The sequence below is a fragment of the Microcaecilia unicolor genome, chromosome 2 (genome assembly GCF_901765095.1).
Source record: "Microcaecilia unicolor chromosome 2, aMicUni1.1, whole genome shotgun sequence".
NCBI lineage: Eukaryota > Metazoa > Chordata > Amphibia > Gymnophiona > Siphonopidae > Microcaecilia > Microcaecilia unicolor.
The window spans coordinates 452,841,490-452,866,566 of record NC_044032.1 but is presented as its reverse complement, the minus strand read 5'-3'; the positions used below and the strand labels follow the sequence as shown (position 1 = coordinate 452,866,566).

At 44.6% G+C, this 25,077-nt stretch overlaps 1 protein-coding gene across 1 annotated transcript in view; it reads right to left on the bottom strand.

Annotated features, from left to right (window-relative positions):
- Positions 1-25,077, bottom strand: part of FBXO41 (F-box protein 41) — an 89,991-nt gene that overhangs the window by 52,354 nt on the left and 12,560 nt on the right. Inside the window, exons 2-7 of the mRNA XM_030192545.1 lie at positions 22,813-23,020; positions 18,447-18,526; positions 13,125-13,463; positions 12,875-12,881; positions 5,302-5,314; positions 2,509-2,729 (exon numbers count right to left, since the gene is read on the bottom strand). Coding sequence (XP_030048405.1) covers positions 2,509-2,729; positions 5,302-5,314; positions 12,875-12,881; positions 13,125-13,463; positions 18,447-18,526; positions 22,813-23,020 — 868 coding nt within the window. The remainder of the gene's footprint in view (positions 1-2,508; positions 2,730-5,301; positions 5,315-12,874; positions 12,882-13,124; positions 13,464-18,446; positions 18,527-22,812; positions 23,021-25,077) is intronic.

Below are 25,077 nucleotides of genomic sequence, written 5' to 3'. Positions count from 1 at the left end.
TGTTCCTCTGGCTACACCCACCCCCTTTTCTCTTTCTTCTCCACCCTGCAGCATGTCCCTTCACCTCGCACCTTCATTGAATGTTTCTTCTCTCAACAGTTTGCCTATCTCGCAGAGCAAGTCATTAACAGGCAATCAATAACCTAATTTTGGACAATACCATTCATATCCTCTAATAACATGTTGGCACGCAAGTTCTATTTTTCATTTTCTGATTGTTCCTGGACCTCAGTGCCATACGTGTTGTCCACCAAAGCTGGACTCCTCCTTCTCTGAGTACTTGAATCACCTTTTCTTGACTGGTTTCTTCCCATGTATCTTCACACTGTGATTTTTGATAACTTTCTACATCTCCTTGTTGGGCTTGTCCCCTTGAATCTAATCCAATGGTCCACAGACCGGTCAGTGGCACCCTCTCTCTCTCCCCCCCCCCCCCAGTCAGATTTTTAGAATATCCCTAATCAACAGATGCAGGAAATACATTTGCACACACACACAGTCTATAATATATGCAAATAACTCAAGCATATTAGTTAAGGATATTCTGGAAATCCAATTAACTGGGGGTTTGAGTTCACTGATCTAACACATCAGCAACCTCATCCCTTTCCTTCTGATGTAGGGTTTTGTACTGCTCCTCAATATTAATCATACTCTTCTTTGCTCGTCCTTACCATCTGATCTCTAAAGTACCCGGACAGATCTCACCTATGAAATGATAATGACCAGATGACTACAGGTTAAACACATGAGCATGTCTGGTTTTGCTCCGACTGCTGGAAAGGATCGGGAAGTCTGTGGATGCATAACCCAGAAATGAAGAACCCACCAGTCAGCCCCTCCCCCCAACAGACAAAGCACACTTGTCATGCCAAAGAACTTTTACAACTTTATTGATATATCAAACTCCAAACACAATCAAGCTACCTCACCACCCCCTTGACCTCTGCCAGATGCCTGCCCTTAGAGACTGTGGCCCTGCCTATAAAACCCACACACATAACACTGCGCTGGGCCTCCTTCAGTGTAAAGCATGTTTCTCTCTGAGAGCTTGCAGATTACCTGCAGCAGTCAGCACCCTTCCTGCCTCTCCTATTTTGCCTTTACTTGGGAGTTGTATCTGATTGAGGGCCCTTAATTCATTTTATTTTATTACATTTTTACCTGGAATTATAAAGCATTTTTCTGGAATGGAGAAATGAAAACTGTAATGCAATATACTCACCAAAGATTCACTAGCTGGGATACTGTGATAAGAAATACCTCTGCATTTTTTTTCTTCTTTTTTTTTTTTTTTATCAGCAAGAATTTAATAAATAAATAAATAAATAAAGCAAACGCCCCCAGTCAGCACCATGTCACCTATCAGCTTGCTAACCTCTCCTTTGTTCTGGTTCAAGGTCAATCTATTCTATTTTATTCTCTAGGATTTAGAAAACGCTAAATCCCAATAGGATGAGAGTGCTGTACAATCATCAACCATAGCTAAGCAGAAATTATACTAAGATTTCTACATAGTAACAAATAATACACTAAGAAGTAATCAGAAGCTGTAACAAATTCTAATTAGAAGCATAATATTTCTGAAATAAATACATTTTCAAACTTTTATAAAAAAAATGTGTTATTGTTTAACAGATATAGGACGTTTGCGCCATATCAAAGAAATCTGATACACAAAAGAGCTATCAAACCTTTTTTAAAACATACATCTTTGAAACTTGGGAAATCTAACAGATGATGCTTGATCACTTAAGATCTTTTCCTAGGATCTGGCAGTTTAATTAACTCTGTTAAACATAACGGTACCTGAACAAAATTTATTTTATATGCAAAACATGTCACTTTAGACATTACTCTTGCTTCAAAAGGAACCCAGGTTAGTTTCATCATTAATAGAGTAGCTCTCTCATATTTCCCAGAGCTATAAATCAGTTTAACAGCAGTATTGTCATAACTCAAGAATACTGAAGGGATTAAACACAGCTCTGTCGTTTCACGGTTCATCTTAGCAGGTATGCCCCAGGGGCGTAGCCAGACCTCACGGTGGGAGGGGGCCAGAGCCCGAGGTTGGGGGCACATTTTGAGTGCCGCCCCACCTCCTCGCCCCCACCCCCCCACTGTCTCACCTCCCCCCAACCGCCTCGCCTCCTTGCCGCTTCCCCTCACAAACAAATACCTTTGCTGGTGGGGGTCCCCAACCCCCACCAGCCGAGGCCTTCTTCAGCGCTGGTCTCCGGTGCAGCCGCATTCGCTGCCTGCCCCTTACTCTTCTTTCTTCTTGCTCCTCCTGTGCATGCTGAAAGAAGAGCAGGGGGCAGGCAGCGAACGCGGCTGCGCTGGAGTACGGCGCTGAAGAAGACTTCGGCTGGCAGGCGTTGTGGACCCCCGCTAGCCAAACCAAGGGCCCGGACGAATTTTGCGGGGGCCCAGGCCCCTGTGGACCCCCATAACTAAGCCCCTGGTATGCCCTGAAGTGCCAAAGCCATTATCTCAGATCTTCATTACCTTGGAGGACACCCTGGTATTCTCTAGCAGTACCCGGGTCCAGACAGCAGGATGCCGGGCCACAAACTTCCAGTCCTTGCAGACCTCTGCGGCTCGTAGCAGGGTCTTGGTGTCCAGGTAGGTGAAAATGCAGAAGAGTGCTGCTCTCATTTTCAGGATCTCTGGGCTGATGACCTCATTTGACCTGGAAGGGCTGCCCCTTTCCTGTTTGGCAATCTTTCCTCCAGCCCCATCAGACCGAGCTGTGTCAGACAAACAGACGGAGATTTATGATACATGGTTCTAAGCCTAAGCCACTTCAGTAGACACAGCTCCTGTAGTAGTTTCTCTGGCTCTCTTAGTATGCATCCTGTCTTTTGGAACATTACACTGGCTGCCTGAGTTCTTGGATATTAATAATATCACCCAGACTTCTGACTGTTTCGGTTCTAATTGAGAGCTGCAGAGCAGTGGATTTCCTCCAGTTAGCCTTGAAACCGTGGAACACAATTAGAATAAGTTCTACCGGGGCTTTGTGTTCCTAAAGACCACCAAAAGCTAAATATAATGAGCCACTGAATCTCAAAGAAGGACTGTCACAGCATTCTCCTCTCTTCTTTCACAAAACTTATTTCTGTAACAGCTTCCATCACGACTTAAATCCACGTGACAAATATTTCAAATTTACATAAAAAAGGGCTGAAGATACATCCTGCCAACATCCAGTTCAGCTACATCAGTATACAGTGAATTTGTTCTTTGACTGCCTGGTTCTTAGGAGTCCTTTTACTAAGCTGTAGCAAAAAGGGGGCCTGTGATGGTGTCAGCGTGTGCTTTTTACGTGCGCTGAGGCCTCCCATTGCCGCAGCGGGTAAAAGGTAGGGATTTTCTTTAAAGAAATGGCCATGCAGCAAGTGAAGCACTTGCTGTGCAGCCATTTTGGGAGGGGAGGCACTTACTACCACCTATTAAGATGGTGGTAAGAACTTCCAGGATAACCCAGGGTAAACACCGGTGCTAAAAAAAATAAAAATATTTTTGTAGCGCCAGAAATGGTGCATGCTGGGGGTGTGGTTTGAAATGAATGTGCATGCAGTACCTTGTAAAAGTCATCACACCTCTGTACGTTTTTCACATTCTGCTGTCTTAAAAAATAAAACTTAAATTGCACTTAGAGAGTATGTTGTGTAGGTCATCATCAAAAGATGAATAGAAATATTCAAAAAGTAATTAAGAATAAGAAGCCATAAATCTTGCTTTTACAAGTCTTTAAACCCCTTGTCTCAGTTCTTAGGGCCAAATGCACAAAGCTAACTGAGCTTTAAATGTTTGCTTTAGACAGGATGTAGCAGGTCTAAAGCAAATTTTATTTAGCGAGTACTACTACTACTACTACTATTTAGCATTTCTATAGCGCTACAAGGCATACGCAGCGCTGCACAAACATAGAAGAAAGACAGTCCCTGCTCAAAGAGCTTACAATCCATGGCTCTAATGTGTGCTGTTAGCAGCTACCGAAAACCCTATATAAATACATTGCAAGGAGTTCATTAGTATTACAATAAGCATTCCAAGCAATGCATAGACCTGAGCACTTACCTTTACCGTGAAAAAGTTTACAGCAGGTCTGGACCTGTCGCTATGGGGAGCAGCCTGCTTGCACTGTATAGTGCAAGCAGACTGCTCCCCATGGTAGCCGCTCAGGACACGCGACCCTCCCTGACCCTCCCCCAAGACCTTTAAAAAATTCCCCAGTGGTCCCTGACCCTCCCCCCCCAAACCAAAAGTTCCTAGTAGTCCAGGGGATCGCCTCCTGATCCCCCCTCCCGGACCAACAAAACTCGGTGGTGGTCCAGTGGACCATCTCCTTACCACCCCCTCACTCTAAACGACTCCCTGGTGGTCTAGTGATGCCCCATCCCACCACATACTGTGCTTAGTCTCTTCCAGGGCATCCCAGAATACACTGGATAGGGGCTGGGTGCCACCATTTTGAGAAGGCAGGCCCAGAGGAAGGAGGGAGAAGGCATTGAAGGTATGTGTGTGTGTGGGTGTGGGGGGGTCACTAGACCACCAGGGAGTAATTTACAGGGGTGGTGGTGGTAGGGAAGCGGTCCACTGGACCACCAGAATTTTTGTTGGTTTGGGGGAGGGGGTGCCGGGGGGGTGGGGTCAGAAGGTGGTCCACTGGACCACCAAGAATTTTCTGCATATGTAGGGGAGGGGAGGGGAGTCACTAGACCACCAGGGAGACTTTCCGAGTTGTGTGAGGGGGCCTTGAGGGGGGGGGTCTGCTGAACTCCAGCGGACCCCCCTCTTGATCCCCCCCCCCCCCCACGCAACTAAAAAAAAACTCCCTGGTATTCTAGTGTCAAATGCATTTGACAGCTTGAGTTGCAAACAGCGACTGATGCACAAAGGGGGATCAGTGCATTTCATTTGCATGTGATCCTTTCTGTGCATTGATCGCTATTTGCGACTCTGTAAATTTTTCCGTGACAACCATTTTTAACGGCTGCCTTTGTGCATCGGTCCCTGAGTGCAATTCCTTTCGTAGGAGTTAACAGCCATGAGTCATTTAGGATAAGTGCTAAAGTAGCTCAGGGTCTTTCAAGTTGGCTGGGGAATGTCTGTGGACTGCAGTATTCAGTTCTCACCACAGATTTTCTATTGGGTCACTCAAGAACATTCACAGTCTTCCATCTGAACATTGTTTTATGCTTAGGATCATTGTCCTGCAGAATGGTGCATCCTTCACTACACCAAGTGGCAGACTGGAATAGATTTCTTTCGTGATCTGCCTGTACTTTGCACCATCCAACTTTCCCTTGATCTTCATAGTTTCCCTGTCTCACTGTTGCAATACATCCCTGTAAGGGAGTGAGTGGTATAGTGGCAGGAGTCCCTAAGAAGACTCCCTCACTGATACTGAAGTTAAGCCACCTTACAGCAGGTGGCACTAACCTACCAAGTCAGAGGCTGAGTCAGAGGGCAGGGCTCAGGCCAGGGGGTGGTTAAATGTCCTGCAGTAGAGTAGATCAGAGGGTCCCTGAGTACAGAGGTCTCCAGGAGGACAACCGAAAGTGAAGGAATCCTCCCAAGTTGTTGACTGGGCTGCAGTACCTGTGGGAGAGAGACCCAGGGAAGCAAAGAGTGGCCCTATTTCCAAGGTTTGCACCGGGGAAAAGAGTGAATACCCAGGTGTTACAAGAGAAGGACTAGAAGACTTTAAAGGTAACATGTCTTTATTTGTGAAGGCCCAGACTTAACTATAGCCAGGCCTAGATTTATGTATAAGTGATTTGAACTATGCTGTAGAAGCTCGACAAGATAGGACTGCTGAAGAGAGGAGAAACTATTGTTAATGTGCTTGTTATCATGTTTAGCCCTAAGTCTGTGATAGAACCAGGCTGCTATTTTGTTTGCCTGTTCAGCAATAAAGTTTCCTTCTGATTTACACTGCACCCTGACTGTGTCTGTGGGGCTCCCACTCTTTCCACCAGCTACACTGCCAACACTGTGCTATACTGGAGGAAGGGTGCTTGCAGAGTAAACTGCTGTGTTTGTTCTATGTCACATTTATAGCTTACCATTGGAAACATTATTATAGTTTCATCGTAACTGATTACAACACCTTCCTCCTCATGCATGCAGTGTCCTAAATGTTTCTCTGCAAACGCTAAGTGGCTCATCATCTGTTTTTTTTCTTCATCAGTGGCTTCTTTCTTGTCATTCTCCCACACAGGCCAAGGTTGTGGAGTAATCTTGAAAATGTTCAACAGTTAGCATTTTCCGCAGTCTCATTCGGGGATCTCTGCAGTTCTTTTAAAGTAATATTAAGCCCCTCAGCGACCTTCCTCAGCAGTTTCCTTAACCCATGGCCAGAGGTTTGACCAAATCGAGGCAGTGTCTTGTTAGGACTACACTGTTTCCACTTTACAACCATGGGCCTGACTGAGCCCTCACAGATCTTCAAACATATAGATATTTTCTTACAATCTTTTCCCCAGTTTGCAGCTTTGAATAATTTTAACCTGGTGTTGTCTTGGCAGCTCCGTGTTTTGGCATGTTTAGAAACCCTTTGTTTCAAATTCACTTTATACTACAGAAATAGCTTGATTCATAGTAACGTGGAGGGGCATAATCGAATGTCGCCGGCCAAATAGATCGCCGGCGGCAGTGCTACAGCTAGCTGGAACCGTATTATCGAAAAAGATGACCGGCCATCTTTTTTTTCGATAATATGGTTTAGCAGGCCAAATGCCGTGGAGTTCGCCGGGTTTGAGATGGCCGGGTTTGTTTTTCAGCGATAATGGAAAGTTATGTCGGCCATCTCAAACCCCGGCCAAATTCAAAGCATTTGGCCGTGGGAGGAGCCAGCATTTTTAGTGCACTGGCCCCCCTGACATGCCAGGACACCAACCAGCCACCCTAGGGGTCACTGCGGTGGACTTCAGAAAAGCTCCCACCACGTGCATAACTCCCTTACTTTGGGAGCTGAGCCCCCCAAACCCACTACCCACAAATGTACTGCACCCACTAAAATTGCTCCAGGGACCTGCATACAGCCTCTAGGACTTATTGCTGCTGTATAACTTTGGCACACCAGTTCACACCTGAAGACTAATCTCTCTGAAAAAGTCCTTTCTTGAAATAACCACTGTAAGGAGGAGGTAGAAGGAAGGCAGAGAAGAGCTGATAGTGACAATAAGCGGGGAAAGGAGAAATACCCTCAGAGGGGAAAAGGGAGGAGGAGATTGATGAAAAGGGAAGAGAACTACAGAGCCCAGCAACACTTGCAAGGAAGGAGGGAACAAGAGAAACAGTACCACAACTCCCAGCAGGTAGTAGAATCAGGGGGTGATTGGAAGATGGAGGATAATCAGGGGGAGGAGCAGCACCTGGGAGAGAGGGTGGGGGAAGACTCCATGGAGTGGGAGGAGATTGAACTAGGAGAAGAAAGTGAAAGGAAGGAGGTGGGTGAGGAGAAAATGGAGTTCTTTTGCTCAGGACAAAGGGCGGTGGAAAAGGAAGAGACTGCAGAGAGAGAGAAGCCAGAGATTTGACGCCGCTAAGTGACAATGCCTAGATGCGGTCTGGCTTCATGGAACTGTGGGAATTAATTACCTGAAGGAGGTCAGTCTGAACATTTGTGGGAGGTTGTCAGAGTGTTGGTGTCTGGCAAATGAGGGTGGTGAAAATGCCTCTAACTCCTAGGCAGTAGCAGAAAGGAGCGGAGGAATAGACTGAACCACAGGTTTTCCCAAGTCTTTAGCTAATTCTAAGACTGAACTGTTGTTTGTTTGGTGTGTTTGAAAAGTGCAGCAAAGTGCACGGAGACCAGCAGCTGCGGTACAGTGAATATACTGTTTTTCCCACTGGTACCGTGGTGTAATAAAGTACTCTGCAGGATAAATTTGGTACTGTGAATAATTACTTTTTTGCAAGTGAGCAGAAGCAGTTCCTTTTAGGAGGTGGATTAGCCCCAATTGTGTGGGTGAAGACAGACAGCACGGAGAGGTGCAGGTCGAGAGCGGACAGCACAGAGAGGTGCTTGCTGACACCACGTTTACTCACAGTTAACTGCAGATCAGAGGTTGTGCCCCACTGGCAAAGAGTCCCCTGGTACTAAGATTTAGCAGTAGGTCAGAGCTGGCACAATGGTGTACAATGCCCTCTTTCAGCACCATTCAAGGTAAGAACTACGTTCTCTAACGTGGATAACACAGGAAAGGGAACTAAAACTGGCTTACAAAAATGGCCACTACCGCATGGACTACAACAGGAAACAAAACAGGGCACACTCTGACCCAGTTAGCAGGGGGGAAAAGCACCATGGGAGTAGAGCCCTGTACCCTACACCCACCACAATGCATTGCTGATGTGACTCTCTGCTGGGCACCTAACAGAAAAGGTGTCACACTCACCCGAGAGCCACATCGCAACCAGGGAAAGGCTGTCGGAGGATACAACACATTCTGCTGTCATGGAGGTGGGTACGGCATTTGAGGCTGGCATACAGGCTGAAAAAAAGGTTTTTAGTTTTATTTTTTTTAGTTTGGAAGGGGATTGGTGACCACTGGGGGAGTATGGGGAGGTCACCCCCCATTCCCTCCAGTGGTCATCTGGTCAGTTGGGGCACCTTTTTGAGGCTTGGTCGTGAAAATAAAAGGACCAAGTAAAGCCGGCGAAATACTGCTTAACGCCGCTTTTTTTTTTCCCATTATCGGCGAAAGCCGGCCATCTGGTAGCCACGCCCATGCCCGCCCATGTCCCGCCTTCGCTAATCTACCGACACGCCCCCTTGAACTTTCGCTGGCGAAGCGACAGTAAAGCGGCGATGCTGTCAAAAATGCCGCTTTCGATTATACCGATTTCGCCGCTTTTAAGAAATCACCGGCCATCTCCTGATTTATGTCGGAAGATGGCCGGCGATCACTTTCGATTATAAGCTGGATAGTAACATAGTAGATGGCAGCAGAAAAAGACAGTATCATTTCTATTATTTATATATTTATTAAATTTTTGCAAAGTATAACAAAGAAATATTTGTTTATATCAAAGGAAAAAATGCATTCCAAAGAAAAATAGGCAATTAAAATATTAAACTTGTATATAGTTCATAATATTTTTGAACATTTTTACTACTACTACCTTTTAACATTTCTATAGTGCATATGCAGCGTTTTACACATGGGCTAGATTCTATATATCACATCTAAAAAATTGGCGCCAAAATGAAAAATGCCTAAGCGTATTCTATAAAGTATGCCTTAACTTAGGCTTACTTTATAGAATAGAACTTTCGCCGGCGAAGCGACGGGAAAGCGGCGATGCTGTCAAAAATGCCGCTTTCGATTATACCGATTTCGCCGCTTTTAAGAAATCACCGGCCATCTCCCGATTTATGTCGGAAGATGGCCGGCGATCACTTTCGATTATAAGCTGGATAGTAACATAGTAGATGACGGCAGAAAAAGACCTGCATGGTCCATCTAGTCTGTCCAACAAGATAAACTCATATGTGCTACTTCTTGTGTATACCTTACCTTGATTTGTATCTGCCATTTTCAGGACACAGACCGTAGAAGTCTTGCCCAGAACTAGCCCCATTTTCAGGACACAGACCGTAGAAGTCTTGCCCAGAACTAGCCCCACCACCCAAACACCAGCCCCGCCTCCCAATCTCGGCTAAGCTTCTGAGGATCCATTCCTTCTGCACAGGATTCCTTTATGTTTATCCCACGCATGCTTGAATTCCGCTACTGTTTTCATCTCCACCACCTCCCGCGGGAGGGCATCCTCATCCAGGAGTATTTGAATCAGCTGAACCACTGAGATTGGACACAAGTTGGCTCTATTCAGTTTATTATGGGCTTTGTTAAGGAAATTTTTGGAAACAGCTAATCTGGGTGTTCCTTGATAGAGAGTGTGAAGAATTATGCAATCAGAACTAGTAGTGCTTTTTTTCCCTGTATTCTTAATCACTGAGCTGGGATTTCAGCTCAGTCTATTTATGTTTCACATACATTTGAGTAAATATGTCTGAAATGTGAATGGAAACCACTGAAGAGTAAACCCTTATTCTGGTTCATGTGGGTACATAAGTACATAATTATTGCCTTACTGGGACAGACCAAAGGTCCATCAAGCCAAGCATCCTGTTTCCAACTGTGGTCAATCCAGGTCACAAATACCTGGCAAGATCCCAAAAAAATGCAAAACATTTTATGCTGCATATCCCAGAAATAGTGGATTTTCCCCAAGTCCAATTTAATAATGGTCTATGGACTTTTCCATTAGGAAGCCGTCCAAACCTTTTTAAAACTCTGTTAAGCTAACCGCCTTTACCACATTCTCTGGCAACGAATTCCAGAGTTTAATTACACATTGAGTGAAGAAATATTTTCTCTGATTCATTTTAAATGTACTACTTTGAAGCTTCATTGCATGCCCCCTAGTCCTAGTATTTTTGGAAAGTGTAAGCAGACGCTTCACGTCTACCCCTTCCACTCTATTCATTATTTTATAGACCTCTATCATATCTTCCCTCAGCCGTCTTTTCTCCAGGCTGAAGAGCCCTAGCAGCTTTAGCCTTTCCTCATAGGGAAGTCGTCTAATCCCTTTTATCATTTTCATCGCCCTTCTCTGCACCTTTCCTAATTCCACTATATCTTTTTTGAGATGCGGCAACCAGAATTGAACACAATATTCGAGGTGCAGTCACACCATGGAGTGATACAAAGGCATTATAACATCCTCATTTTTGTTTTCCATTCCTTTCCTAATAATACCTAACATTCTATTTGCTTTCTTAGCCACCGCAGCACACTGAGCAGAAGGTTTCAACGTATCATCAATGATGACACCTAGATCCTTTTCTTGGTCGGTGACTCCTATTGTGGAATCTTGCATGACGTAGCTATAATTCGGATTCCTCTTTCCCACATCATCACTTTGCACTTGCTCACATTAAATGATATCTGCCATTTAGATGCCCAGTCTCCCAGTCTCGTAAGGTCCTCTTGTAATTTTTCACAATCCTCCCATGATTTAACAACTTTGAATAACTTTGTGTCGTCAGCAAATTTAATTACCTCACTAGTTACTCCCATCTTTAGGTCATTTATAAATATGTTAAAAAGCAGCGGTCCCAGCACAGACCCCTGGGGAACCCCACTAACTACCCTTCTCTATTGAGAATACTGACCATTTAATCCTACTCTGTTTTCTATCTTTTAACCAGTTTTTAATCCACAATAGGACATTACCTCCTATCCCATGACTCTCCAATTTCCTCTGGAGTCTTTCATGAGATACTTTGTCAAACGCCCTTTGAAAATCCAGATACGCAATATTGACTGGCTCACCTTTATCCACATGTTTGTTCACCCCTTCAAAGAAATGTAATAGATTGGTGAGGCAAGATTTTCCTTCACTTAATCCATGTAGGCTTTGTCTCATTAATCCATGCTTTTGAATATGCTCTGTAATTCTGTTCTTTACAATAGTCTCTACCATTTTGGGTAAATGTTTCTAAGAGTACATATGCATTTTCTACAGCTGTCCTGGTCATACTTAAATTGTATAGTACCTTCTGCAGATCACTGAAACAAAACCCCTAGCTTAGGGGCCCTTGTACTAAGCTGTGTTAGGTGCTAACACTCGCCTAATGCACCAAAAAATGGAGTACTATGGGATGTGCTCAGGCGTCCTTTGGTAACTGAAATCTGCGTGTGCTAACCAAGTGCTAAAACATTTAAAAAATGTTTTTGAGGGGGCATATCAGGGACTGAGAGTGAGCATTCCTGCATTAACCAGTTAGCATATCTACATTATCGCACACTAACTGGTTAGAGCACGGATAACGCAAGAACCCTTACCACCTACAAAATGGGTGGTGGTAAGTGTTCATGTGGTATTTAAAAAAAATGGCTGTGTGCTAATGGCATCATTAGCGCATGGCCATTAGCGCAAAAAAACTGAAAAAGGCATTTTTACAGTTGCAGTAAAAATGGCCTTAGTGTGCGAAAAACACCCTTACAAGACTGGGAGACTGTGCATCCAAATGGCAGATGACATTTAATGTAAGCAAGTGCAAAGTGATGCAGGTGGGAAAGAGGAACCCAAATTATAGCTACGTGATGCAAGGTTCCACATTAGGAGTCACCACCCAGGAAAAGGATCAAGGTGTCATTGTTGATGATACGTTGAAACCCTCCGTTCAGTGTGCAGTGGTGGCTAAGAAAGCAAATAGAATGTTAGGTATTATTAGGAAAGGAATGGAAAACAAAGATGAGAATGTTGCAATGCCTTTGTATTGCTCCATGGTGCGACTGCACCTCAAATACTGTGTGCAATTCTGGTCACCGCATCTCAAAAAAGATATAGCAGAATTATAAACATGCAGAGAAAGGTGACAAAAATGATAAAGTGGATGGGACTTCCCTTTGAGGAAAGGCTAAAGTGGCTAGGTCTCTTCAGCTTGGAGAAGAGATGGCTGACGGGAGATATGGAATGGGTAGACATGAATCGCTTGCTTACTCTTTCCAAAAATACTAGGACTAGGGGGGAACACAATGAAGCTATTAAGTAGTAAATTTAAAACAAATTGGAGAAAATATTTAGTCACTCAACGTATAATTAAACTCTGGAATTTGCTGCCAGAGAATGTGGTAAAAGCAGATAGATTAGCAGGGTTTTTAAAAACGTTTGGATCATTCCCTAAAGAAAAGTCCATAAGCCATTATTAAAATGGACTTGGGAAAATCCACTCCTTATTGTTAGGATAAGCAGCATAAAATCTGTTTTACTCTTTTGGGACCTTGCGAGGTACTTGTGACCTGGATTGGCCACTGTTGGAAACCAGATATTGGACTTGATGGACCTTCGGTCTGTCCCAGTATTGCAACGCTTACATTCTTGAGAGCACGATAAGGCTACTTATACCGCAACTTAGTAAAAGCACCCCTTAATGCACTTTGAATTATATATTTTAGGCAGAAAAATGAGGAATAAAATGTACATTACCGTGAAGACTTTTACAAGGCATTGTACATTGTCAATTAGGTGGATTATTGAAAATTACATAACCATGCCCTCACAGCTTTTGGAACACAGGCTCACCTGCCATCAGCCTGCAGCCTCCCACTGCCTGACTGGAGTTCAGCTGCTGGGCTTCTTCCGGGTCATATTGATCCTGCTCCCACATCTCGGCTTCCGACTCGGTCGTTCTGGAACCTACATCAGACACATCGCCTTCCTCCCCTTCTGTGCTGTTTCGATAGGGCCGGCGCTGCCAGTTTTGGATAGCTTGCCTGCGGAGGCCAGAGCTTCGCATGTTACCGAGTCTCTCAAGGCCACTGTCCATGGCTCGGCCTTGTGCATGGTAGTGCAACCCGTCGCCATCAGCTGGGTGCAGCTCACCGCTATCACTATCATAGCAGCCAGAGCTCTGGGAGACTGTTTTTACCCTGCTGGAAGCATTAAGAGGAGGGAAAACCAAGAGCAACAAGAAGGTTACCATATGGCTGTAGGCCATTGGGGAGAGGGCGAGCCAGGCCTGGTTCTGCTCCATTGCACATGTGGGCTGGAGTTTCTTAGGGAAATCAATAGGACCATCTGAACTACAAGACTCTACATGCAATGGAACAAAATCAGGATTAGATCAGTTTTTCCCGGATGACCTGGAGCCAACTAGCTACCTTAAGCAACAGAAGTAAGAATTTCAAATTTACAGATGTAGCGTGTTTTCAAAGGTATAACCAGCCTGGAATCTCAGCTCAAGATATGGAGAAATGCAAAGGAAATATCTTGGTTTCACCATGACACATCTGCCTACATTGCAAAAAACAACAGAAACTGGAGAAGGAAAGCAAGGCTTGCACTAGTACTGGTAAAACAATTCTTTGGTTTGACCCCCTTTAATTTTATGTAATTAATATTTTTAATTTATACAACATCTCTCATCCAAACATTGTCTCAGTTCTCTTACTAGTATACCAGACCAGCACCTGGGCAGAGGTGTAGCTTATCAAAGGACAATGCATGATAGCTTGTGAAGGAAAAATTAAACAATTTTTATGAGTTTTATTAGCTTACTATAATGGGGTGAATGTGGGCAAAGAAGGGCTGGTGACTGACTGATGAAGCTACTGCTTGTGGGTTCTTAGATCACACATCACTTAGATAAGATGTTAGATAGTGCTGGGGAGGAGCCGGCTGTCTTCGTACATGTGGGTACCAATGACATAGAAAAATGTGGGAAGGAGGTTCTGGAAGCCAAATTTAGGCTGTTAGGTAGAAAGCTGAAATCCAGATCCTCCAGGGTAGCATTTTCAGAAGTGATCCCTGTTTCACACACAGGACCCAACAGGCAGGCAGGCACAACTCCAAAGTCTCAATGCATGGTTGAGATTATGGTGCAGGGATGAGGGATTTAGATTTCTTAGAAACTGGGCAATATTCTGTGGAAGGGGGAGCCTGTTCTGAAAGAGAAGAGAGATCACCATAGCACTGTGTTACTCAGAGACCAGTAATGTCACTGAATACACAATAAAGGCTCCTATTGGTGAAGGCTGTGGGAATTTTCTAGCGCACAGCAGAACCAGTGTAAAAATCCCCCAGACTCTACAAATATGCATAAGATAAATTTGCATGCACTACAGATAGGATTTGAACCAAATACAGGGCCGGTCTTAGGCAAGGGTGACAGGGGTGGTCGCACAGGGCCTTGCGCTCCCAGGGGCCCCGCTACGGCCTTAGCATCTTCCTCCTGCTCCCTGCTTCAGCTGTCATGCCGTTTCCTGTTCTCAATCTAACCGCATTGGTCAGTTCTCTCCTACTCCCTTTTGGCTCCCTGCAGCGCTGCCTTCTTCAATCTGGGCCGCTGACAGCATCAGTGAGGTAAGCATACCAGGAACATAGCCAGACCTCGCGGTGGGAGTGGGCCAGAGCCCGAGGTGGGGGGCACATTTTGGTCTGCCACCCCACCACCGCCGCCCTTCCATAGCCACCGCCTCTCCCCCTCCCCACACTGTCCTGCCGCTTCCCACCCACTGCCGCAGCAAATACCTTGGCTGGCAGGGGTCCCCAACCCCCGCCAAGTGAAGTGTTGTCCAGTGCCGGTCTCCGGCGCTGTTGCATTGCCTGCCCTGCTCTGTATTCCCCTCACATCCGGCACGCTCCTTTTAGTGAAACTGAGCATGCTCAATTTCACTAAAGGAGCGTGCAGCATGCAGCATGAGGTTGGTCTCCCTTTCCCTCTTCTCTGGGCACCCCTCATCCTCATTATCCACGCTGTCGTTCTTTATTGTTGTAGCATTTTTATTGCACCTCACTTAAATTTTCAAAGATGTTGGCTTTCATCATATGGATGTACACAGAGGAAGCAATGATTTCATTGGTTAGAGTACTAATTTGTTCTACATTTAAGATCATTGTGCCATTTGGAGGGGATGGCTATAGGGATTCCCTGTATTCGTGCAGAGATGTTTTCACTTAGTAAAGGGCCACCAAAACAGACATCATGTTATCAGAATCAGACTTACTATTTATAAGTACAATTATAAAAAAACATTAATTAAGTTGAAACTGGGAGCATTTAACATTTATTTTTCTTGTGCCTACATCAAAAGAAAAAGATGGCATGTGGGAACTTGCTCCTTTTGATTTGTGGAATGCAGTGGTATATTATAAAAATGCACTTTCCTTTATATATATATATATATATATATATATATATATATATATATATATGTATATAATTTCACAGAGAAGGTATTGAATAATGAGGGCAGGGTTTACATTGTGCAGAACTGTCCAGAGTCAGTCTAAATGTGCCACATTGTCCAGTTCAGCACACTATTAGCAGCCAAGTTCATACAATGTTAATTATGTTCAGTGGAAAATAAATCTGTTGGCTTAGGCTGCTTGCTCTCTGAATATTCAATCACTGTTTCAATATTGCTACCAAGTATTACATATTAAGGGCATTTATTTTCATTCATTTATCTAGTCCTTACATGCACAACGTTTTGATTTTTAAACCCAAAGGCTTCCTATGATAGCATTGTGCTTATTTGAATTAGTTTTGCTGTACAAGTTTTGCTTGATTTGTCTTTATTTGAAATACAAAAATTTAAAACATATCTTGTCAACAAGAGGCGGGGCTAGGTCAGGGTGGGGCTAGGTAGGGGCAGGGCTAGGTGGGGGTAGGGCTAGGTGGGGGCAGGGGGCCCCATCAAACTGGTCTGCACAGGGCCCCGCAATTGCTAAGACCGGCCCTGTGCAGGGAGAGCCCATGGAGGGCAGCACACTCAAACAGGGTGAACAGGCTAGAGGGGTGGAGAGATGGTGACCCACACCCCTCAGGCAAGGCCCTGCAGGACCGAGCCAAAGCCTCACACAGTGACACTAAAAAGTGCAACTGGGGGCTTCAGAGCCAAACTCCGAGCTCAACCAGGTACTGTCCTGACTCTGTGACCTGGGACTGGCCATTAGGCTCAATCATTCTGTGCGGCCATGGCCAGAAGAGCAGGCAGCTAGGCCACAGACAGGAGCACTGTCAGCATTACCTACTGCCTGCTGAAGGTAGAGAAAAATACTGGATTGTTCCAGGGAGCACCTTAGCTTATGCTGATGAAGTCACTGGTACAATTCAGTTTTCTCTACCTCCACCAGATGGTAGAAAAGGATAACATCCATTGGTTCAGAACAATGGCGCTGATGCTAAGAAAATAGTGTGTCGGAATGACCCATGTAAGGGTGTGCTAAGGCCACTTTATACTGCTGTTTGGAAATTGAGTTATGATGGACTGCATTCATGTTGGTACAATTTCTCCACTGGGCTAACTTGTTATTGTAGGTTGGTAAGGGACATTATATAAGCAGTTATCTGTCTACTGCAATATGCACACCTAGGAATTCCTAGGAAAATCTTAGCTAGACTTAACACAACAACTAGGGTTTTAACTGGATGCTGAAGATGGGAGAAGGCACCTCTGTCCCGGATCTTACTCCACTGGCTGCTGATTAGACAATGCATCATTTTTATAGTCTTCATCTTAGCACTCAGATCCCTTAGAAGAATAAGGCCAGACTAGCTTTCCAATTGAATATGTTCCAGTAAGACCATCAAGGTCTAATCAGGAAGTCTGTCGTAAGGACTGCTCTTTTAAGGAAATGCATCTTACAGAGATGTGACCAGGGCATAATATTTTGGTCTGGTTTTTGGTTTGTTTGAACTTTTGTTTTCCCTGTTTTCAGCTTTTTTAAATATATGTTACAGCACTTTAATTCATAAAGGTTAAAACCATGCTAATAAATGTACTAGGAAATGCTCCTTCACAGGGGACAGTCCATATTTTTTAACTTAGTCTCTCTGGAATTGGGACTGGAATTGATTTACTAGCTTTTTTTTTTTTTTTTGTAGGGGTATGCAGCGACAGTAAGTTAGTTGGATCCTATACAGTCTTAAACTCTGGGACAGGGAAGCAATTGTGTGATATATTTCAAAGCTCTTACTGCTTTATAAATGCATCACAGTTTGAGATTATTTCCTCAGTAGAGTCATTGGGGTAATATTGAAATACTGTGGTTGGTGTTTCCTTTAAACACTGGTCATGCTGCTTACAATTATACCCATATATTCAGCACCAGAGACTCTCTGGATACCGGCACAGAATATCCGATATAAGGCAGAGTTTGGCAATACCTGGGGTATTAGTGATATTCTGCGCTGATACCTGGATAGCTATCCAGTTAACTCAGGAAAGCTCCACTAACAAGGTAAACCAAACAAACAAACTGAAGTACAGCATTAACAACAAAAAAGATGAAAGAGCATGCAGAGCCTTGACTTTGGAAATGCTTTCCAATCTAGAGCAAGCCTCAGTGATGAAAAGTTCTTGATGGAAGGAGAGGGATTGTACAATGTCCCCTTTGTAGGTTCTTCAGAAGTTTAGATTAGGAGACTTGGACTGAGCTGTACATTGCCTCTCTCCCTTCATGGTCTATGATGGGAAAGCAGGCTGTAGAGAAGTTGTGAAGAAGGGCTGGGTCTGGGACGATACATACTGACCAACATTCTGAGAACACTAACTGCTATCTTGGGCCTACAATTTATGTGGAGAAACTCAGAGTAACTTCTGTTCTGATCAAATTCTAATGTCCTAGTCATAAGGGCTAGGTAGTAAGCTTTCTTCATCCAGTAACACAATCCACTTGGACAATTGATATAAATTACATTTCTCATGGAAGAAAGAATCTTTTTCAAATGATCATGTAAATATACATGTCCATATTTTTGAAGTGACACTATGAGAAAAGAAACTGATGGTGCCACACTTTAGGTTCATAAGCTGATGTTTGTGTGGAATAACTTTGAATACACAGTGCAGAGCATGCTCCATGATACCTCTGGAAAATGAGACAGTTTCCCCCACATGATAAGAGCTTACCCTGTGCTGGAAGAGGACCTTTGATTGGAGACTGCGTATGAGTTGTGCACAGCTGAACCAGGCCCAGAGTGTCTCTCCCTCTAAAGCAAGAACAGAAGGAAGAACCTGACCAACCTTGTTCCACTATGTGCCAGGAGAAAAGTATTCAAATGCTTTCTATTTCAATACAGCTTCTCTAGAGAGTGAGTTGTCATCAGCACTGTTTATCTACAACAGAGATTTTCAACTTTTATCATCTCATGACACACTTACATGGCGCTCAAATTGCCAAGGCACACCTCCACAAATGGTCCAGCATTTTACCTTCTACCTCCCCCCCACACATATGGTGCAGCATTTTCCCCTCTCCCCCCCCCCCCCCCACATGGTCCAGCATTTTACCTTCTCACCCCACTATATAGTCCAGCATTGACCTTCTCTTCCACCCCCTTCCATCATCATAAATAGTCCAATATCTCTCCCTCCTGTTTCCTCTCCAGCCAGCGACCAGGCATCTTCCCTTATCTCTGACCCCCCCCCCCCCCCCGGCTCTACCATATAAAACTTCTCTTGTCTCCAGCAGTCGGCGGCAGCAAGCAGCAATTCATATAGGCTGTTTGTGCCAACCCTGGAGCCTCCTCTCTGACGTAACTTCATACTTATGTGGAAGCAGAAAGTTACATCAGAGAGAAGGCTCCGGGGTTGGCACAAGCATGCTATATGAATCATTGCTCGCTGGCACTGACCGCTAGAGAGAAGGAAACTTTTAAAAGGTATACTCCGTTCCGGCACAAATTAAGCTGGCCCTACTAATAAATGACCCTGAACTTCCACGGCACACCTGCAGACCAGCCACAGCATACTAGTTGAAAAACGCTCGTCTACAACATGCATTTTCTCAAAAATGGGAAAAGAAGTAGAGGTGTGCTTGTAGTGTGCTGAACAGAGCAATGACTTTTCTTAGATTTACAAGGATAGGTTCCCTGTGGGCGGGGCTTGATGGCCTGGTACTCAGCACAATAGACTTGTCAGGGAGATAAACGAGGGTCCAAGAAAACAGCAAGGCAGACGATCCACAAACTCCAAGATGGAAAACAACAGAGCAGATCAGTGGAAAATCACATGAATTTATTAATAAAACATTAAAAAGTTTTTAAATGTTTTATTAATAAATTCATGTTGATTTTCCAGGGAGATAAACGAGACTGGATCCCAACCCAGAGAGCAAAATGCTATAGGCCAATTGAGGTCTTGGAGCTCTACAGAAATGTAGTCCATTGATAAATCCTTGCAGAGACAGAAGTTAGTTGGGATGCTCAGGTTCTTGATGCTTGCTTTGCAACATCTAGCTCATCTTCCCTCAGGTTACTAAGTAAAAGTCACTTGTGCATCTGAACTCTTGGCTATATGGGGAAAATTGCAAGCAAATTCCTGAGCTAATGATATCAGAAGGTAGGACAAGGAGAACATTGTCTACTAATGTGAGGAAACTCTCTGGGCCCGATATTCAAAGCGTGGGAGTTAGCCTGGCCAACTCCTGTGGTCGATGCTGAGCCTGGATATTCAATGCCAGGCTGTTTCTGGTGACAGGCATTGAATATTCAGCATTGGCCAGTTAAGTCTGAACCAGTCAAAGATAGGCCTGGTATTCATGCGGCCAAATATGGCCTCCAAAGTCATGCTGAAAATTTATATCGTGCAAAATAACCAGCTATTCGCTAACTGCAAATTTTCATCAAGTCATGGCCAGCCATGTCCTGCTGAAAATTCACAGATAGCCATTTATGGGGCATTTAACCGGCCAGGTGCTGATCCTTGATTAAATGCTTTCGAATATCAGGGGGGGGGGGGGGGGGAGCAGATAATATCATTTCATGAAAGAACACATATGGGGGCAATTCTATAGGCACCACAATGAGGCGCACTTAGGGGCTCATTTTTGAAAGAGAAGGACTTCCATCTTTCGACATAAATCAGAAGATGGACGTCCTTCTCCCAGGGACGTCCAAATCGGTATAATCGAAACCCGATTTAGGACGTCTCCAACTGCACTCCGTCGCAAGGACGGCCAAAGTTCAAGGGGGTGTGTCAGAGGTGTAGTGAAGGTGGGACTTGGGTGTGCCTAACACTTGGACATCCTTGACCCATAATTGAAAAAAAACAAGGATGTCCCTGACAAACACATGGCCGTTTTCACCCGGACCTGTTTTTCTTACGACTAAGGCACAAAAAGGTGCTTGAAATGACCACATGACTACCACAGAGAATCAGGGATGACCTCTTGTTACTCCCCCAGTGGCCACTAACCCCCTCCCACCCTCAAAAAACATCTTTCAAAATATGTCGTGCCAGCCTCAGATGTCATACTTAAGTCCATGTTAGCGCATGCAGGTCCCTGGAGCAGTTTTAGTGGGTACTGCAGTGCACTTCAGACAGGCAGACCCAGGCCCATACCCCTCCCCCACCTGTCACATTTGTGGAGGAAACAGCGAGCTCTCCAAAATCCACCACAAACCCACTGTACCCATATATAGGTGCCCCCTTTCACCCATAAGGGCTATGATAGTGGTGTACAGTTGTGGGTAGTGGGTTGAGGGGGAGGGGGTTGGGGGGCTCAGCACACAAGGTAAGGGAGTTATGTTCCTGGGAGCAATTTATGAAGTCCACTGCAGTGCCCCCTAGGGTGCCCAGTTGGTGTCCTGGCATGTCAAGGGGACCAGTGCACTAGAAATGCTAGCTCCTCCCATGACCAAATGGCTTGCATTTGGCCATTTTTGACATGGACGTCTTTGGTTTCGAAAATCGCCGAAAGTCTGAAACGTCCATGTCTACGGACGACCAAATCTAGGAACGTCCAAATTTAAGGATTTGGACGTCCATGACGGTATTTTGGCTTGCTGAAGGTAAGGCACACCAACGTATGTCATGTCAATGGCTGATGTAAGTTGGCACACCACGGTTACAGAATAGCGACTAGCATTTACACACATAACTTTCAATTATTGGTGCCAATCACACATGCTGGAATTCTGGTACATAATTTTAGGTGCCACCTTACAGAATTGCATTTATAGCTTTCTGTTCTGTTTTTCTGCATTTGCTGCTTCATAACGTTTAAGCACTGAACTTTGTTTCCCAGACAATTGCAGCGCAGTCATGTAGCAGTTTTAGTTTGACATAAAGTTTCTAGGACAGAGGGTTAGAAGAGTGGGGTTTCTACAGCCCAAGGTGGTGGCACGATCCTACAGAGATAACCCGGTCCAGGGAGTAAGGTAAGAAAGCATGGGGAGTGAAGTCAGCTGTTGGAATCCAGGCTCAATCTGCTTTGCACTGTATCCTGCTAGAGAGAGCAGGGAGTGGTTTCACAGTTCGGCTGGCATAGTTAGTGAACTGGTTGGTAAGAATATGTGTGTGTGTGTGTGTGTGTGTGTGTGTGTGTCAGGGGTAGCCCAAGACAATCTGCTGCCTGAGGTGAGGAATGAGCTGCCGCTCTGTCTGCTCATCTATTGCCAGGATCTGACATCTCTCCCCTTTCTTTCCCAACCCCCTTCCCCGAATTTACCTTTTCTTTTCTTGTTTTTCAAAAGGTGGCGGTGGCGGCAGCAATTCCCATAGGCTGCCCTGCTGCCGGTCCAGACCCCTTCCCTTTACTGCAGCCTGCCTCAGAGGAAACAGGAAGTTATGTTAGAGAGGCAGACCACAGTAGAGAGACGGAGCCGGGACCGGAGGCAGGGAATCGCTGCTGGTGCTGTCACGGCGCCTTTTAAAAAACAAGAAAAGGAAAGGTAAGTTTGAGGAAGAGGGTTAGGGAAGGAAGGGCAGGATGTGATGCTGCCTCAGGTGGCCTAATAGTAGGGCTGCCACTGGTGTGTGTGTGTGTGTGTGTGTGGGGGGGGGGGAATCAGAATCTTCACAACTAGACTATGAAATCTGCTTAGTTTTGTTGAGCGTGATGTGCAGCCCTTCCTTAGCTATAGAAGAAAAATCTTCATTCTTTAAAAGCTCTGGCTCCACATGAAAGGGGGGGGGGGGGGGGGGGGAAAGAAAGTGGCAAACACAACCCTGTATAATAATCTGCATGGGCTGATTTTGCAAGTGCAACAAAAAGTTTCTGTGCCACCTGCTGGCTATGCCAATAGAAAGTCAATAACCAAAAGCATTTGTGAGCTCGGTAATGGTGTTGGCGCTGGCCACATAAGTGCTTTTTACATACAAAACATTCCAGTGGACTGAACAGCTAAACAGATAGCACCACTGAATATAAGAATAATTTGAAAGGGTTTAAGTTATACATCCTCCATGCGGCTGAATGTTGACCTTTAAATGTGTGAGGCAACTGAAAGGAGACCCCTCCCTGCCTGCATGGAGTGCATTAAAGCTATAATACCTGTCTGTGGGAGGCCTTGAAGCTGGGGATGCTGCACTGCCCTAGACTACCATTGGGGGTGCTGCCACAGCTGCTGATGATCTGGAGTTGCTTCTCGGCCCGATCTGCCCGATCCAGGAGCTCTTCAATAAACTGCTGCAGACGCATTTTGGCACCGGCTTCCCGGCTTGCGGTCTCCTTCAGAAAATGATCTATCTGGACGACCTCCCTGTGGATGCCCAACACAAGCAAGAATCAGACGGATAAAAGAGCAAACATGCAGCTAACACATCTCACCATATTCAAGAGCAATCAATTAAACAAGACATGCACATTCCCCACGCTTTTACTGTATAATGAAACGACAGAGGCAATGAATGATTTGAGTATTATGAGCCAGCCTGACTGTTTCTGGTTTTGTTCTTGATATATGATGCTTTTAGTAACAAATGATGTGCTGCAAGGAAAGATCTGACTAGCTCTGAGATGTGTATGAACATACTACAACCTAATACACAGTTTCACTCTGCTCATTTACATATTTGTTAGATATTGAAAAAAAAATCACATGGCACCTTTTACGTTTACCTAATAGCAAAAAAAATTTGCAGTTACGTAGGGGTCCTTTTACTAAGGTGCGTCGAAAAATGGCCTGCGCTGGTGTAAACATGTGTATTGTACGCGCATGTCCATTTTTCAGCGCACCTGCAAAAAAGGTCTTTTTTTTTTGGCCAAAAATAGACGTGCAACAAAATGAAAATTGGTGCCCATCCATTTGGGGCCTGAGATCTTACCGCCACCCATTGACTTAGTGGTAAGGTCTCGTGCGTTAACTGGGCAGTAATCATCAGCGCGCATACAATGCTGATTACTGCCCGGTTAGCGCCGCGCACTGGAAAATTTTCTGGTGCATGTAAAAAATGAAATTACCGTCCAGGCCACGCGGTAGCCGTGCAGTAGTTCAACATTGACGCACATAGGACGCGTGTACGCGCCTACGTGGCTTAGTAAAAGGGCCCCATAGACTGGAAAGAATAAAATTGGAAGAAATGCAGTAGGTTCAAATCTTGTTTAAGGGATTTTAAAATAAAGCATATTCATACTTTTACAGAAGTAAACAAGGAGAGACAGGTGCCCAGCAGGACATTAACAGGGCAATTTTATAAACTGGCACCTGAAGGCATGTGCCAATTTCGTGTGTCAAAGGGGCCATTAATTGATAATTAGATGCCTATGTGCATTAGGTACTATTCTATAAGGTAGCGCCTTAAAGGCATAGGGCTAGATTCTATAGCGCCTGAAAATTCAGTGCGGGAAAAAAAATGCCCAAATGTAAAGTACGCCTAAATTTTATAGAATAGACTTAAATTTCTGTGCGGTATATAGAATTATGCCAAGCGCCTCTCCACACGACCAAATGTAGTCACAGCCATTTATGCCATGTTTTACCTGGCATAAATGGAGTAAATCCCAATGTCTAAATTAGGCGCAGAACGGGTATATTCTATAACAATGCGCATAGAGTTTAGAAATGCCCACGCCTCACCCATGGCCACGCCCCCTTTTCAACTATGCAACCTAGAATTTACAAGCACCATGTTACAGAATACGCATAGCGAGTTGTGTGCATAAATCTTAGTTAATGCCAATTAATGTTGATAATTGCTTGTTAACATTAACAGTGCTGATTAGATAGTTAAACAATTAATTCACACGCATTGTTATAGATTTCGCTTTGATTTCCACATGGAAATTAAGGCGCCATATATAGAATCTCAAGGATAGTGCTTAACTGTAAGGGGGTGGAGCATGGGTAGGACATGGGTGAGTCTTCCAGTTACACATGTAGTTAGGTATGTCACTTGGCACACATCTATTATAGGCGTGCCAACTTATGCCTGCTATTGACATTACATATGAAGGTATACCTATACTCGGGCACGCAAGTGCCAACATTCTGCTGGTATTCTATAAAGGAATCTTGGTGCCACGATGCCACTTTCAGAATCGGTGCTAAGCAAACAGCATTAGGGCACCTAAAATAAAGCACCAATTTATTGAATTTTCTCCTTGGAAAATGTTAATAGGATATTTCATCACCTCCATGTTAAGATCAATAATAATCAAGAATAAATTTAGCACTGGCACAGACAGAACTGAATTTTTGAGCAGCCCAAAGTTGGCATGGGTAGCCACAAGGGGGCCGATATTCAGAGCGCAGCTGGGCTGCCTCCTGCGGTTGGCGCTGAGCTTGGATATTCAATGCCGGACCATTTCTGGTGACCG